A 13,881-nucleotide genomic window follows, 5' to 3' on the forward strand; every position below is an offset into this window, starting at 1 on the left:
TATAACAGCCCAATTACCTCCAGTCTGACCATAATGAGCTAGCTCAGGTGACTGTCTCTCCTCTATAAAGTGATGACTAAAGCTAAATACAGAGGTTTTTGGAAACCACAAATTATAATGAGCAGAAAGGGTACCATAGCAAACTATCTATAAAACCTGGCCGGTGCTTATAATCGAAGATCGGCACAGGTCAAATTTAAAAAGGAAAAACAAAGCTGTAAATGTAACTTATGACAAAAATGTAATTGCCAGCGTCCCTTTAATGTTCCAGTTGTTCTGTAGGAGTTAACGGGCAGGGAGAACAAAGTCTCCACATTCAAGGAAACGGAGCCAGTTTAACAAAACATTAATTATGTGTGGATTAGTTACATTTAGAACTTGTCCAGCATTTTGTGAGGTGCCATGAAGCTAAATAAATCCAGCTCTGTTTAAATACAGAGGTGTCACCAGTTTGAAGAATGGAGCTGGGAAGTTGTACATTTCCTGAACTAATTTAGCCTCTTATGTACTTATGAGCCATTGCACTTCAGAGCCTGCATTCTGCTAGTGACAATCTGTACTTCCAGAGAGCAGATCTTCAGCGTGTAACTGCCAAGTACAAACACACCACTGCTCATTTTATGGGTCTTGCATAACATGATACTGAATTTATTATAGACATTCAGCTGTTTGCCTTTGCTTTCTACAGTTTGCACTTTAGAGCAGTAATTTACCAAATGGATAAATCTAGAAGTGGCAATGGCACTGTAATTGAGGCAGAGTGATATACAGTATGTATAGCAAACATTAAAAAAATAACAAGGGGTGAGTGCGTTGTAATGTGTGTCCATCATAATATCACGGAGAAGTTTGTGTCTTTGAAACGTTAAAAAGCTGAAATGTAATCAGTTATTTGCCTCCCCCATCAACATATTTTTTAAATAAAGCCCTTCTATCTTCTTTACGTGCTGTATTTTAGACTTGGTAACAAATTACTTTGTTTCTGTGCTTTCAGTTGCAATGCAGAAAGATAATGGCTGGTGCCAGGGGCAGGAAGGGTGCTATACGTTTACTGTCCAAAAACATCTCTGCATTGCTTGACCTATAAATGTTAGGTAAAGCCCCTAAATGATGGTGAACCTTCATAACTGAAAGGAATAAAATGTAATGAATAAAAAGGGGAGAGCCAGGGACAGTGAGTCTGAGTAACAGAGGCGCCTGGACAACTGTGTAAGTCTGAAGGCAAAGCTGTGGTTCACCTTTATCAAAGACTGTTTGACAGAGGTGTTTGGTAGAATCCTAATGCTATGTGTGTTGCAGAGAATTCCCTAGTGTACTAGCATGCTGTTCTAGTGCTACTTCCATAATGCACTCGGGTGCTTCCAAATAATACTGCATGTTCCCAGTGGAAATATTCTGATGCAATCTCCTCTTGTGATAAGATGTGGTGTCTTCATATGTTTAGTATGTATCATATATGCTCAGACCTTTTAGAACTGCTCAGACATAAGAAAATCGGTGCAAGGACTACTGTGTCCTTATACAGTAGAAGGACAAGAAATAGTTCCCCAAGGTATTCAATAAACTTTATATGTTTAGCTCAAAGCCTCTAATACTGTCAAATATTTGTATGCTAAAAACAGCTTCATTATCAGTCTACAATTTTGTACTGCTGCCCTAGTGTACTTTCCAAACTGTCAGTATTTCCTTCCAGCAAATAATGCTGTGTGTTACTACACTTTGCAAATACAGAACTTGATCACAGAACATGACTGTAAATACCCACCTAAACTGCATCTGAAATGGTTATCTGTATACATAATAACATGAAGGGTGTTTGTCTGGTTGTAGCTGCAACATTTATGGAACATTGGAAGAGAAGACAAATGCGACTGAACTATCGATGGGATCTAACAGGTTTTGAAGAAGAACAAGTGAGTGAGAGTAAATGAAAAGCATAGTCTTACCAGGGTGTGAAAAGTTAGCTGTTTAATGCATCCATTAGTTTCTAATCTACCCTATATTTGATGGTGTGCACTCAAGGATGTTGCTAAGATTATGAAAGACCAGGGGTACCCTAAGACACCAAGAAAAAAAAGTGGCTCAAGTAGCACAAGTGAGAGTCTGGCAGACAAACAATTAAATATAGAGAATATAAAGAATTGCATAATACACATGGTTCGGGAGAGCAAAATGCACAGGGGTTCAGGACCTGTAACGTGTAGGGTGCAGGGCCGAGTACTGTGCAACCTACCAGGTGAAGGGTTCCGGAGAGCCTAACATGCAGAGTGCAAAAGTATCATTTACTTCTTCCCTTCAAGTACACATCTCCTCTGACATAGTACACACATTAACCCCCAAACCTAGTACACCTGTTTCCCCTCTGTACACATAACGTCTAACAACCCTACTAAAAAATTAAAAAGGGGTGGCCATGGGTATCATCAGTGTTTATAGGTCCAGCTAGTGCAACATGTCTTGAGAAAAGGTTTACAGGACTTTTAGAGTCCCCTTTACAAAGCAGACAATGCACCTTTCATAATTCCTTATTCCTTGCATAAGTAAATGTATTATGTTTATTATCCATTCTACATCACTGGTTTCATGTCATCTATGTTTTCAAGTGTGTTTTGGCGTTTTTCTAAATGTTCTGTCTGACACTAATGGAGTACAGCAAGGGGTTTGTGTGGTAGCAGTGCCCTGATGATTGTCCAGTATGTTTTATTGTGCTGTTGTATAATACACTGGGTCTGGATCCTGTCCCATTTCTCATCAACTGAGTATGTATGTAACATTTCTAACCGGGAGCACATGTGGCTTTAAAGGGCTTTCCAACAAGTTTAGTCTAAGAATGCACTTTCTGTTTGACCTGACAATCCTGAAATACAAAGCAGTGTTGTCAATCACTTCTTCTATGCTGGACTGAAAAACACCTCACCTTTGCAAACAGGGTGTATCTAACTGATAAAATGTTTTTCCCTAACTGCAGTTAGTAAACCGGTACCCAAACTCTCCCTCCTCTTTCCCGACCTAACCTAATCTACCCTTACCAAAGATGTAGATGTGAAAGCGCAGTCCTGCAATTTATATCCACGGCCACATGTCCTATTTCCTGGTCAAACCTTTACATTACAACCCTACAGACTTTCATAGGACTGGTCTATGGCTTTGGGAACGCCTATAGGGCTGTGATGTGCATATGTATGTGCAAGTATGCAGATCTTTTAATGCCTATAGTCTGAGTGCAGGTGCACTTTAAGAAGGGAAAAAAATGGAAAAATGTATTGGAGATGCAAATGACATACTTTGAAGTAGATCCAAACCCAATCATGAAAATGGCATAAGCTTTAACATAGAAAGCTGTTTACAGTCTTTTTTTTAAATCTGTGGAATATGAATATCTGGTGGACAACTGGAAAGCTTGTTCACACTATAGCCCATGCATTCTTGTGCCCATGTATAGCTGGCATGTGTTTATATGGTATTAATAAAGTGCATTTTTGCACATGATACAATAAAAATTTTTAGATTTTTAATTTCTATACTTTAACATAGATCTTGATCTAAATTGTTCATTAAGCACTAAAACTTATGATCACATTCAGGTTTAGAGCTACCTAAAGCTGACCTTTTCCAAAGCCAATGTAAAATAAAATCTACCGGTAAACTATTCATATCACCTTCATTATATAAAGTGTCCTTAAAAAAAAAAAAATGTTATTTGATCTACCCAGTTTTATTCCCTGAAACTAATCACTGTTCTTTATTATTTTGGCATGAATACCCAAAACTCGAATACAAAAATAACCTGGGACCCAAAATAACTGCATCTTTTTTTTCTCCTTTTGTGTGTGTGCGTGTGCTGTTTTCTTGTTACCTGAAGGGCACGGTCAAGGTTTGAAAACTTATTAATATTTTTTTCTATCTTCCTCCTTTAGCGAATTTACTTTGCACCCTTCTTTGAATCGCACAAATCTCTTTATGTCCATCAAAGGACTAATGTCTGTGTTGTCTATTCTACCCTTTGTTTTGTCAGCATACCAAGCCAATATTGCACGTTGTTTTGTTTCTGGAAATGTTCTTGAATTTTTGTCTGGTATTCCTTGTTGCATTGTGCCTGTATTCACACAAATCACTGTGTACGTCCCACAGCATTGTATGTCAGCAAGTGCTAATTGCGTTGTGCCAATTCATGTGATGATCTGCCTGCACCAGTCTTGAGATCTCTGCTATATCTGACAAGCAACCTATTGGGCTATGTGTGTTATCTGTACGTCTTCATATATTATTATCTCCCACAGGACCATCCTAGAGCAGAGTATGAAGCTAAGGTACTTCAGAAGTCCCTCAAAAAGGAGTACAGACGCAAAGAGGTAATGATAACCAATTCTATTCTTTTTTTTATAACAAACCTCAAAAGTTACCTTTTCTGTATAGAATATTTGCCCTAGATGCCATTTCTCTCATCATTATGTGGTCTAGTCAAACCTTCACTAAGAAAATGTGTGGTTGCAAGTACTGTTAGGAATGTGTGTAATGCAAATTTTTTTTCTTTTTATGGAGTGAACTACAGGATGCACTACATCAACATGATGCATTGAGGGCCCTAGGTCTATCTAATAGTTTTAGAGGCTCATGTGTTGCAGCACTAGGCATTTTAGGGTACAGTTACTTCACATGCATTTGGCTGCTTTGCATAACATAGACAAGCTGAAATCCTTCAGCTGCAGATTAATTGAAACATGCTGTATTGATAAACACATTATACTACCCTATGATGCACACTAAGGAAATAAAGTAAAATTGGATTGATCAAAAAAAATGCAAAGCAATAAATCTGTGCATGTCAACATACATCAACTCATTTTAGCACACAAAACATAATGCAAGTGATGTGCATCCAGGCCTAAAGCTAGGTACTCACATGCAAAAATTGTCGTTTGAAAACGAATGATTAACGTCAGATCAACGATTATGCACGATTATTTTGAACGATCGTATTGTGCACAATTCTGTACATGCTGTAACGATACGATCATTCAAATATAATCCACCAATAATGTACACATGCTAGATACTATCGTTTGAACGATGCAGTAAGTAACATGTAAAGAAGAACGTGTATCACAAAGCAATTTACGATCACTTAACAACCGTACACACAATAGATTGCGAATAATCTTCGCCCAATCAGATCCGCCGGGAGGGTCGTTCGTTTCCAGCGAAAATCTGTGTTCATCGGCGTTGTTGTGCACTTTTTTTGTTAACAAATATCGAATGAATGGTCGTTAGTCGTTCATTTCCAACGATATTTATTGCATGTGTGTACGCAGCTTTAGTTTCAAGGTTGCACTTGATCTAGATTGCTGTCTGATCTTCTAGTAATTATTTCCTATTGACACAATCACTCATAACCTTAGAAAGTTACAAAGTATTTATTATTAAGTCATTTGTATATAGCTTTTAGCTGTCTCCAGAGGCTGTGAGAGAGACATCAGGGATGTCAGTCCAATTGTGATCATTGTTTCTTTGCAGCAATGTCTTTCAAATGCAGTAACATGCTTAATAGAATACAGGTTGGTATGGTTAAGTTCCCCTATTTTTACATTGACTCATGACCATTACACCTATTAGTTGTAATTTGTAGAGTAAAAATTGGCTAACAGATGTGGCTTTTGTGACTAAAATACTCTCCACTCTGTGAATTTGTACTCATTGAGCCAAAAGATTTTTTTTTATTTTAAGTCCGGTAATCATGTTGAAGGAGAAGCATTCCAATTTATAGCAAGTGTTCAGTAGGGTTGTGGCCAGGGCTCTGTGCAACATGAAAATAGTCAACTTATATCTTATTAGAGCTGGCTTTGTGCACAGAGGCACAGTTATAATTCAGCAGAAAAGGGCCTCACCAAAATGTTGCCACAAGGTTGGAAGCCAACGACTAGCCTAAGATGTCCTTGTATGTTGTAACATTACCAGAACACTACATTAGAAACAACTGAACTTTGAATATTATTATAATGGCACATTTAAATTTTTGGAGGTATGTTTCCATGATTCCATAATTTTTCCACAAGTTGTAGCAAGAAACAATAGTAGGTGGTTTAATATTGTGATTTGTTTTTCTTTCACTCTGTAACATGACCCAGAGTCGGAGAGATTACTGCTGTGGGCAGGTTAATGCTATGTCCATAATAATACATTGGTTGCTTTTACCTGTTTGCTATGTTTATTTAACCAAAATCCCAAGCTAAGGTTACACGGAAAACAGATGTGTATTTTCTTCTTCACTATTGTTTAGTGAACTTCTATTCTTTTGGTAATTTGTATAGATATGTCTTTGGCCTATTGAGCCTATTTTTTGTGTAGATTAGAAGCATGTTACTAACATTCACTTTGATTCTAGAGATCTACAATGTAAACTGAAAATACAAATTATGTCAGATTATAATGTTTGTGTTCAGAGTTTGTGAATGATTAAGAGTTTAATGTAGACATTACCCACGTCTCAAATCACAAAAAAGGGTCTTTATGTCCTCTGTCAACAGCTGCTTTTACTGCTTTTTGTGTGTGTGACAGACATGGAAATGAGTATGTGTCACTGTCCATTCTACAGTCATTGGTATATCTGTGTTAGGCCGGTAATCTGTCTCTGTTTCATATTGTGATCTGGATGTGCACTGGAGGCATTGCCACCGAGCACTGGTATCCCACAAATGAAACTAACCATTAACACCATGGCACTCGGCCAACACTATATGTGAACACCAGAGCAGATTTAAGAGAAAAACTGACTTTATTTTTATATGGATTACAGCTTCCCCTTGCTGCTCTACCGGTCACTGGGTTCAATAAATACTTTAAGACTTTAACAACATTTCAGCATCCTGATGTCATCACTGCAGGACTTGCAGTCTTGCATTGTACATGTAACTGCCAAGAACTGGCTCACATGCAAGAAGAGAACACCAGAAGTTCTAAAACTAGAACAGGAATTAGTGGTATCACTTGCCAGGTCAGGTGAACTAAAGTATCAAGATGCTTAATGTCAGGTGAACTAACAAGATAGGATGAACAGCACTGCAAATCTTTTGTGAGGTACATACAAAACAATTTTTATATATTATATAGAGTCCCACCCTAAGGAAAGTTATTTTACACTGAAGTTCTACTTTATAGTTTGTATCCCTGATCCAGTTATATAAAAAAAAATCTTTTTGTATCCTTGACATCATGAGGCGTTGACAGCCAGGACGTGATGGGGCAGTACACACATGCAACGTTTTTCGTTCATTGTCACCTGTTGATAGAAGCTTTATAACACTATTGCATGGTCCTTTTTGTTTCCTCCAAATGCCATCAGAAGCATCAGCCTGTTCCTGAAGACAACTCAAACAAGTGGAGGCAGAGAGTTAAGACTGCCATGGCTGGGGTGAAATTGGTACATTTTTTTACACCCAATATCCAGAACTGGTTTATCCAGTGAAAGCTCAGTCACTGTGTGTTTTTATTTTTTTTTATTTTTTTTTTGTTAAGCAAACCGAGGGGATTATGAAGAGATTGCAGATGAAGGAATGAATTTTGACATTACTAAGCTGGAAGCAATCTAATTTATGCCACCGGCCTGTCTTCACAGTCATATTGTTTAAAATGATCCCCTCGGGCTGCTATATATTTATTTTTACATCACTTCCGATGACCCCTTTCCTTGTCACCACACTTCAGTCACTGCATGGCTGTGTTTTGCTACACCTGAGTCTCATGTGTATATGCATGCTGCACGTTGTGTTAGAGGACTGCTTCTTTGTTGTCTCATAGTGTTTTCCGTTTGTTTATTTTATACTTTAATAAAACCGAATAGCCATAAATAATTGCTGTTTGTTAAAGGCTCAGTCCACACATAGCTGGCATTTCAGTTTTTCAAGGATCTGGAAAGTTGCTTCATATTATGCTTTCTTAGTGTATGTGTGGCCACAATAAGCCAGTAGAAGGGGTTTATTCAACAATTTATCTTAAGAAATGACACTGAGGTAGGTAGGAATAATTATAAAGAAAAAACTTCCTATGGTAGATGCTAGGAAATTTAAGAAGTTAACATGGGACTAATCTCCCCAAACTCCATATAACTGAAATGGGACATTTTGTGTGGACTGGGCCTTTACAAATATGCATGTTGTGAAGATATCAAGAAACTGATCTTGAAGTGGACTCAAATAATAATCAAATAGGTACAGTGTAAAATACACAACCATAGAGAACATTCATCATGAATTACCCAGAGTTACCTCCAATGATAATTAAATTCAACTATTTTGCCAGTAGATTGTTTGTTTTGTTTTCTACATTCAAAATTTAATAGAAATTTATTTTGAATTTTGAAGTCTGTCCAGTTTATATACCATAAAGGATACCAGTAATATTAAATGCATGTATGGTCTTGGTTTATTCTTATTTAAAAAAAATAAAACAAAACTGAGAAGGTATCCATTGAATAAAGAATTTAGGCACTGGTAGGATACCAGTATGATTCAGTAATTGGGGGTCCTGCTATAAATTAGGTCCCGGAGTATGGTGCAAACTCATTTAGTAGTTATACCATTTCAACCACCATAACTCAAAATTGTCAAAGGTGTAGTTTCCAGACCCCAAACATTACATTCAGTGCATTTTCCTCCATGTAACGTTTTCAGAAACACACGTAATCAGGTGTATAATACAAATGTTTTACCAGGCTAAAATACAGTGAATAAAATCCCTGCAAATGTTATAAAAGTGTGGTGTAATTTAAAATAAAAATTCATTTACCAATCCTTCTACAACAATGTTAAGCTGATGCAACAGATGAACATTTCAAATACCCTTAACCTATCCTAAAGGGGATCATGACTGACTGAGATAATATTTATTCAATTACACTACAGGAGCAGGACATCACTGTTAAAAGTAAACAGATAAAATAGGCGGTGATACCCCACTCCTAAAAAAGCAAAGTGCAGACCAATAAGACTTAGTCTTGTAGGTCACAGGTGGGTTCTGTATGGAGCAGCTCATATAAACCCACTGTGGTTCTCAAACTATAAGGTTTGTTAAACTTGGTAAGACCTTGTTATATAAAGACAAATCATTTTATGTATGTGGGTACCTTTTACTCTTAGCTTTATCATTAAAAACTGTGTATCTCTAGCCACATTCATACACTTCTGTCAGTATTTGATGCCTGTGTCCCATTGGGAGGATTTCAATAGGGATTGAGAGTGAAATCTACACAAAGTGAAAGAAAAGTTTTTATGCCCAGTGGAATGAGCAGCAGCCATGTAAAATAGGTAGTGCAGATCAGGTTTAGGCTATTTGTATCTCTCTACTTGTGAGGAGAGAGATGTTAAACCAAACTGAGGGAAGCTTTGATATACTGTATAATAGTTATGTAGAAACAATATACAAATATAACTTCCCAGCACAGGAAAACATTTTTACATCACAAAACAGTTCAGTGAATTACAGACACTGACATCTGTTTGGCTGCAATCTCAGTGTAGACCTATCCGTCTTGTTTGTGTTTTCACACTGTGATGCCATCTACCCCTATACCTTTATCTGCCATAAATCTGTTATGACTCTGTTCCCTTTCTGGATTTTAGACTGAAAAAGAGAAGCTGACATGGAAAGACAGAGTTCCTGCATATGTTACAAACTTGGTTAGCATCGTTTTTATGGTAAGTATGTAGTGCACCAATGCTCATTGTTATTACACACAGACATATAACACTGTCTTTATAGACACACTAGCAGGTCTGTAAACAAATCAAAATGGTGTCTCTCTCATTGTGCACTATGGTACTTTCTCTGCCTCAGTAGTAATGACAGCAATAGCATGAACCCATGCATATAACTTGTATTTCATTTAGCACAATAAAATATAATTGTGATCTACACATCCCACACACATTTTGAAAATTCAGCATATTCTGATTCGTTCACCTAAGTATCATCCCAAATTTGACTGTGGGATCTATTACATTCTATCTCAACAAACGCATTGCTCAAAAATAGCTGATGTGATTGAAATGGTTTAGGATGCTGGTTCCAACATACAGATAATATATGTACAATAGTGATTCATTTCCTAAGTGCATTTCATGTTTTTTTTTTTTTTTTTCTCACTAGATCGGTTTGACCTTTGCTATTGTGTTTGGTGTCATTGTTTATCGGGTCTCTACTGCTGCAGCATTAGCAATGAGCTCCAACCCATCTGCACGCTCTAATGTCAGAGTAACAGTTACAGCGACAGCAGTTATCATTAATTTGGTGGTGATTCTGATCTTGGATGAAGTATACGGCTGTATAGCACGATGGCTCACCCAGATTGGTACGTCATGCACTTTGAGCTTTTCTCTAAAAGTTGTCTGACCTGCAGTTTGCTAAAAAGAAACTGATGTCTGATTGGGCTGTTAATTACAATTTGTAGTATAGATTGTGAAAAACAGGATGATCAGTAGCATTCCTTGAAGACATTATCACAATATTTGTCAGTTGTTTACTTTTACTTTTTTACAGAGGTCCCAAAAACTGACAAGACTTTTGAAGAACGGCTGATATTTAAGGCTTTCCTGCTAAAGTTTGTCAATGCCTACACACCAATATTTTATGTTGCCTTCTTCAAGGGTCGGTAAGTAGATCTTTGGATGCTTAATTGTGAATAACTTACATTGTTATCATAATACTATTATGTTCCAAATATATCAAAATCTTATCCTTTGCCTTTTTTATTGTTCTGCTGTACACTTTAAATTTAAATTGACTTTAGTGTATAGGTGCAATGAGCAATTGAAAGGGGATCTGTCCTTTCTCTGAGAAGAGTTGGGGTGAGCTGTGATCTGCAGAAACTTTCAAAGTTTATGTAAGGCTGCATAAACATGTACAATAAAAAGTAATAATACCAAAAGCAGCACGGTGTATGAGTGATAGATGTACATACAGCACCATTTTGCTCTATGGAGGGGTGGGAGGTAGAACAGCACCTACTGCGCTCTCTCCCCTTTACTTTCATTACAATCGTTCCTGGTTGTGGATCCGCCAGGACAGACGATACAATGATGGACAATGAGCGTTGCTCACACACACGCCAGATTCTCTTCCAATATTAGCCCCAAAACGATTATCAAACGCATATCATCTGACGTGTGTATGTAGCCTTAGTTTCACAATGTGATAAAATTGCATTATTGGATACAATATTGCACATATGTTAAACCTTATGTTTTCTGATCAGTGCAAGAGATGCTCGTACCTGTTTCATTAACTATTGTGCTGCTCACTGTTCTCACTTGCAAATATTAGCCTATGTATGGGCACTGTGTTATGGGGTACACAACTGACTGCTACAGATACCCTTAAGACAGCAGAAGGGAAGTTTTCTGTTAAATAAATTCAGGTAGTGGCTCATAAAATTCTGCTTTTTATTGATGAGAAAAACGCTAAAACCAACCTCTTAAGTTTTTTCCTTAAGGTAACACTATGTCCTTTCACCAAATGATTGTTGTACTGTGACTATGATCTTGTGTGTATTTGTGGTTGTTGCTTGCCTGTCAATGATTTCCTGAATTACAATTCCCATTGCTTGTCATTTACCCTTAAATTTTATATCCAACTGGAGGATTTGATTATGTGTTTGATGGCTAAGCAGCCCAAGTACAATCCTTCTTCTTGCTTTTTAGGTTTATTGGACGGCCAGGCGATTATGTATACATCTTTGGCTCATTTAGAATGGAAGAGGTATGTAAATCTCTGGGACCTGGAAAAGCACAAAGTTTTAAAATGTCTTTATCTGTGAAGGGTGTTTGTTGTATGCTAGTAGCTAGAGTGAAATAGGTTTAAGTGGTGGGTTCAGCTGTCCTTATATATGGATGTCAGCTGAATCCTGCTTTTATAACTGTAAAGCGAAAGATGCTTAGTGCTGCAAAAGTCAATGGATATCTGTTCTATGTTCTCTGCAGTGTGCCCCTGGTGGCTGTTTAATGGAACTATGCATCCAGCTGAGTATTATCATGCTGGGGAAGCAGCTGATTCAGAATAATCTCTTCGAGATAGGAATCCCGTGAGTCCCCCTCCTATATTTTACCAACTTGCATCCACATTCTGACAATTCTTTAACATACACTTTTTGACTTGCTAGGAAGATGAAGAAACTAATCAGGTATTTAAAATCAAGACGACAAACCTACATGGACCACGAAGAGCATATTAAGAAGAAACAGCGTTATGAACTTGATTATGATTTGGAACCTTTTGCAGGACTCACCCCAGAGTACATGGAAATGAGTATGTGCAGTAAGGTTTTCTCCCAAGAATAATAGTCATGAATAGCGGGTATAACTAAAGTAACAAACGTGATCAGAGTTATTTTCTTGCTAAATGTCACTAAATTTTACAAATAACTTTGTACCTGGTTTGTAAAGGACTTTTAAGATTATTAACATTCACTGAGGTTTACTGATCCTTTAAAGTTCTTGGACACCTATTAATATAAGGGAATCTTGAGGTCTGCAATCCTTCCATGTATCATCAGATATCTCCTAGCTATTTAGCAGCAACTAATAGATGGCCAAGTAAAATTTCTTCAGAAGGTGAAGGTTTTTTTCCTGTAACAAAGCCTTCCCATGGGAATGATAGAGAGAATATACCCCTAGGGGATGAGTAATACCTGATGAAATAGTTTGAGTAGATACACAACACATAATGAAATAAAGTTCTGTTGATGGAAAGTCATTGTGTCATCCTCATCTTTCCATTTTACAAAACAAACACTGGTATGACACCTTGGCATGGAATGCCAATGTCTTGGTTTAAGTGAATTTATTCACATTCAATGTTGTATTTCTTTATTTACATGCCTTTCTTTGTTATTTACTTGGCTGTTTTTGTTTCAGTTATCCAGTTTGGGTTTGTTACTCTGTTTGTTGCCTCCTTTCCACTTGCTCCTCTGTTTGCCTTACTAAACAACATCATTGAAATTCGACTGGATGCCAAGAAATTTGTTACAGAACTCAGGAGGCCTGTAGCAGTCAGAGCAAAGGATATAGGTAAGCGTATGTTGGAATATGTTGAAACAACTCCTGATGACAATTGTTCCTCCAGCAGTAATAATGTAAAACATCTTAGAAAGGCTGAGGTAGGCTGTGATGTAAAATAGGATGATAGAGGACAGTGTAAACCCAGACTGCAACAAGTAACGATAAATCCACATTCCATTTCAGCAGTCTGCCAGTGATTAACCCTGTAACTATTCTGAAACCTAGGCCTGTGCTGCATGTATTTGGATCCTGATTTGAAATTGTAGAAACCTCTAACTTCTACATATCAGATAAAAAAAAAATGACCTACACACATTGCAAATCTGTTGTTACTGTAAAAGTAAATGAGGGTTAATTTCTCCAACAAATATTCAATCAACTCCCATTTAATCCAGTTGCTCAAACCTAAATTTACAAATACATATTTATTGGTCAGAAGAGTGACCATTAATCTCACACCTAAAAAGACTGGGTTGTATGCAGTCTGAAAAAGAATAAATAACGTCAAAAAATAAATGTATTATTAAACAGGGTCTATATAGCGCCAACATATTACACAGCGCTGTACATCAAATAGGGGTTGCAAATGACAGTGACACAAGAGGAGAGGACCCTGCCCCAAAGAGCTTACAATCTAAGAGGAGGAGGTGGAAGTAACACACAATAGGAAGGAAGATATGTAGTGGTGAGAAGTAATGGTTTCAAAAGATAGAAGATGGGTAGATGGGTAGACCTTATCCAGGACTGAGGGAGACAGGTCAGGGGTGGACGGATAGATTTGAGTGTCATCATCATACAGATGGCACTGTAAGCCAAAGGAGGATATGAGACTACC

The 13,881-nt window shown here is 37.3% G+C and overlaps 1 protein-coding gene across 5 annotated transcripts in view; it reads left to right on the forward strand.

Annotated features, from left to right (window-relative positions):
• Positions 1–13,881, forward strand: part of ANO1 (anoctamin 1) — a 116,596-nt gene that overhangs the window by 92,969 nt on the left and 9,746 nt on the right. For 2 of the 5 annotated variants that reach the window (XM_072422079.1, XM_072422083.1), the window contains 11 exons: positions 1,831–1,913; positions 3,863–3,874; positions 4,281–4,352; positions 7,340–7,417; positions 9,615–9,689; positions 10,141–10,342; positions 10,531–10,642; positions 11,691–11,748; positions 11,970–12,070; positions 12,149–12,294; positions 12,903–13,055. In XM_072422079.1, the coding sequence (XP_072278180.1) occupies positions 1,831–1,913; positions 3,863–3,874; positions 4,281–4,352; positions 7,340–7,417; positions 9,615–9,689; positions 10,141–10,342; positions 10,531–10,642; positions 11,691–11,748; positions 11,970–12,070; positions 12,149–12,294; positions 12,903–13,055 (1,092 nt within the window). The remainder of the gene's footprint in view (positions 1–1,830; positions 1,914–3,862; positions 3,875–4,280; positions 4,353–7,339; positions 7,418–9,614; positions 9,690–10,140; positions 10,343–10,530; positions 10,643–11,690; positions 11,749–11,969; positions 12,071–12,148; positions 12,295–12,902; positions 13,056–13,881) is intronic. The other 3 variants (XM_072422081.1, XM_072422080.1, XM_072422082.1) reach the window with 3 other exon arrangements.

The sequence above is a fragment of the Pyxicephalus adspersus genome, chromosome 9 (genome assembly GCF_032062135.1).
Source record: "Pyxicephalus adspersus chromosome 9, UCB_Pads_2.0, whole genome shotgun sequence".
Lineage (NCBI taxonomy): Eukaryota > Metazoa > Chordata > Amphibia > Anura > Pyxicephalidae > Pyxicephalus > Pyxicephalus adspersus.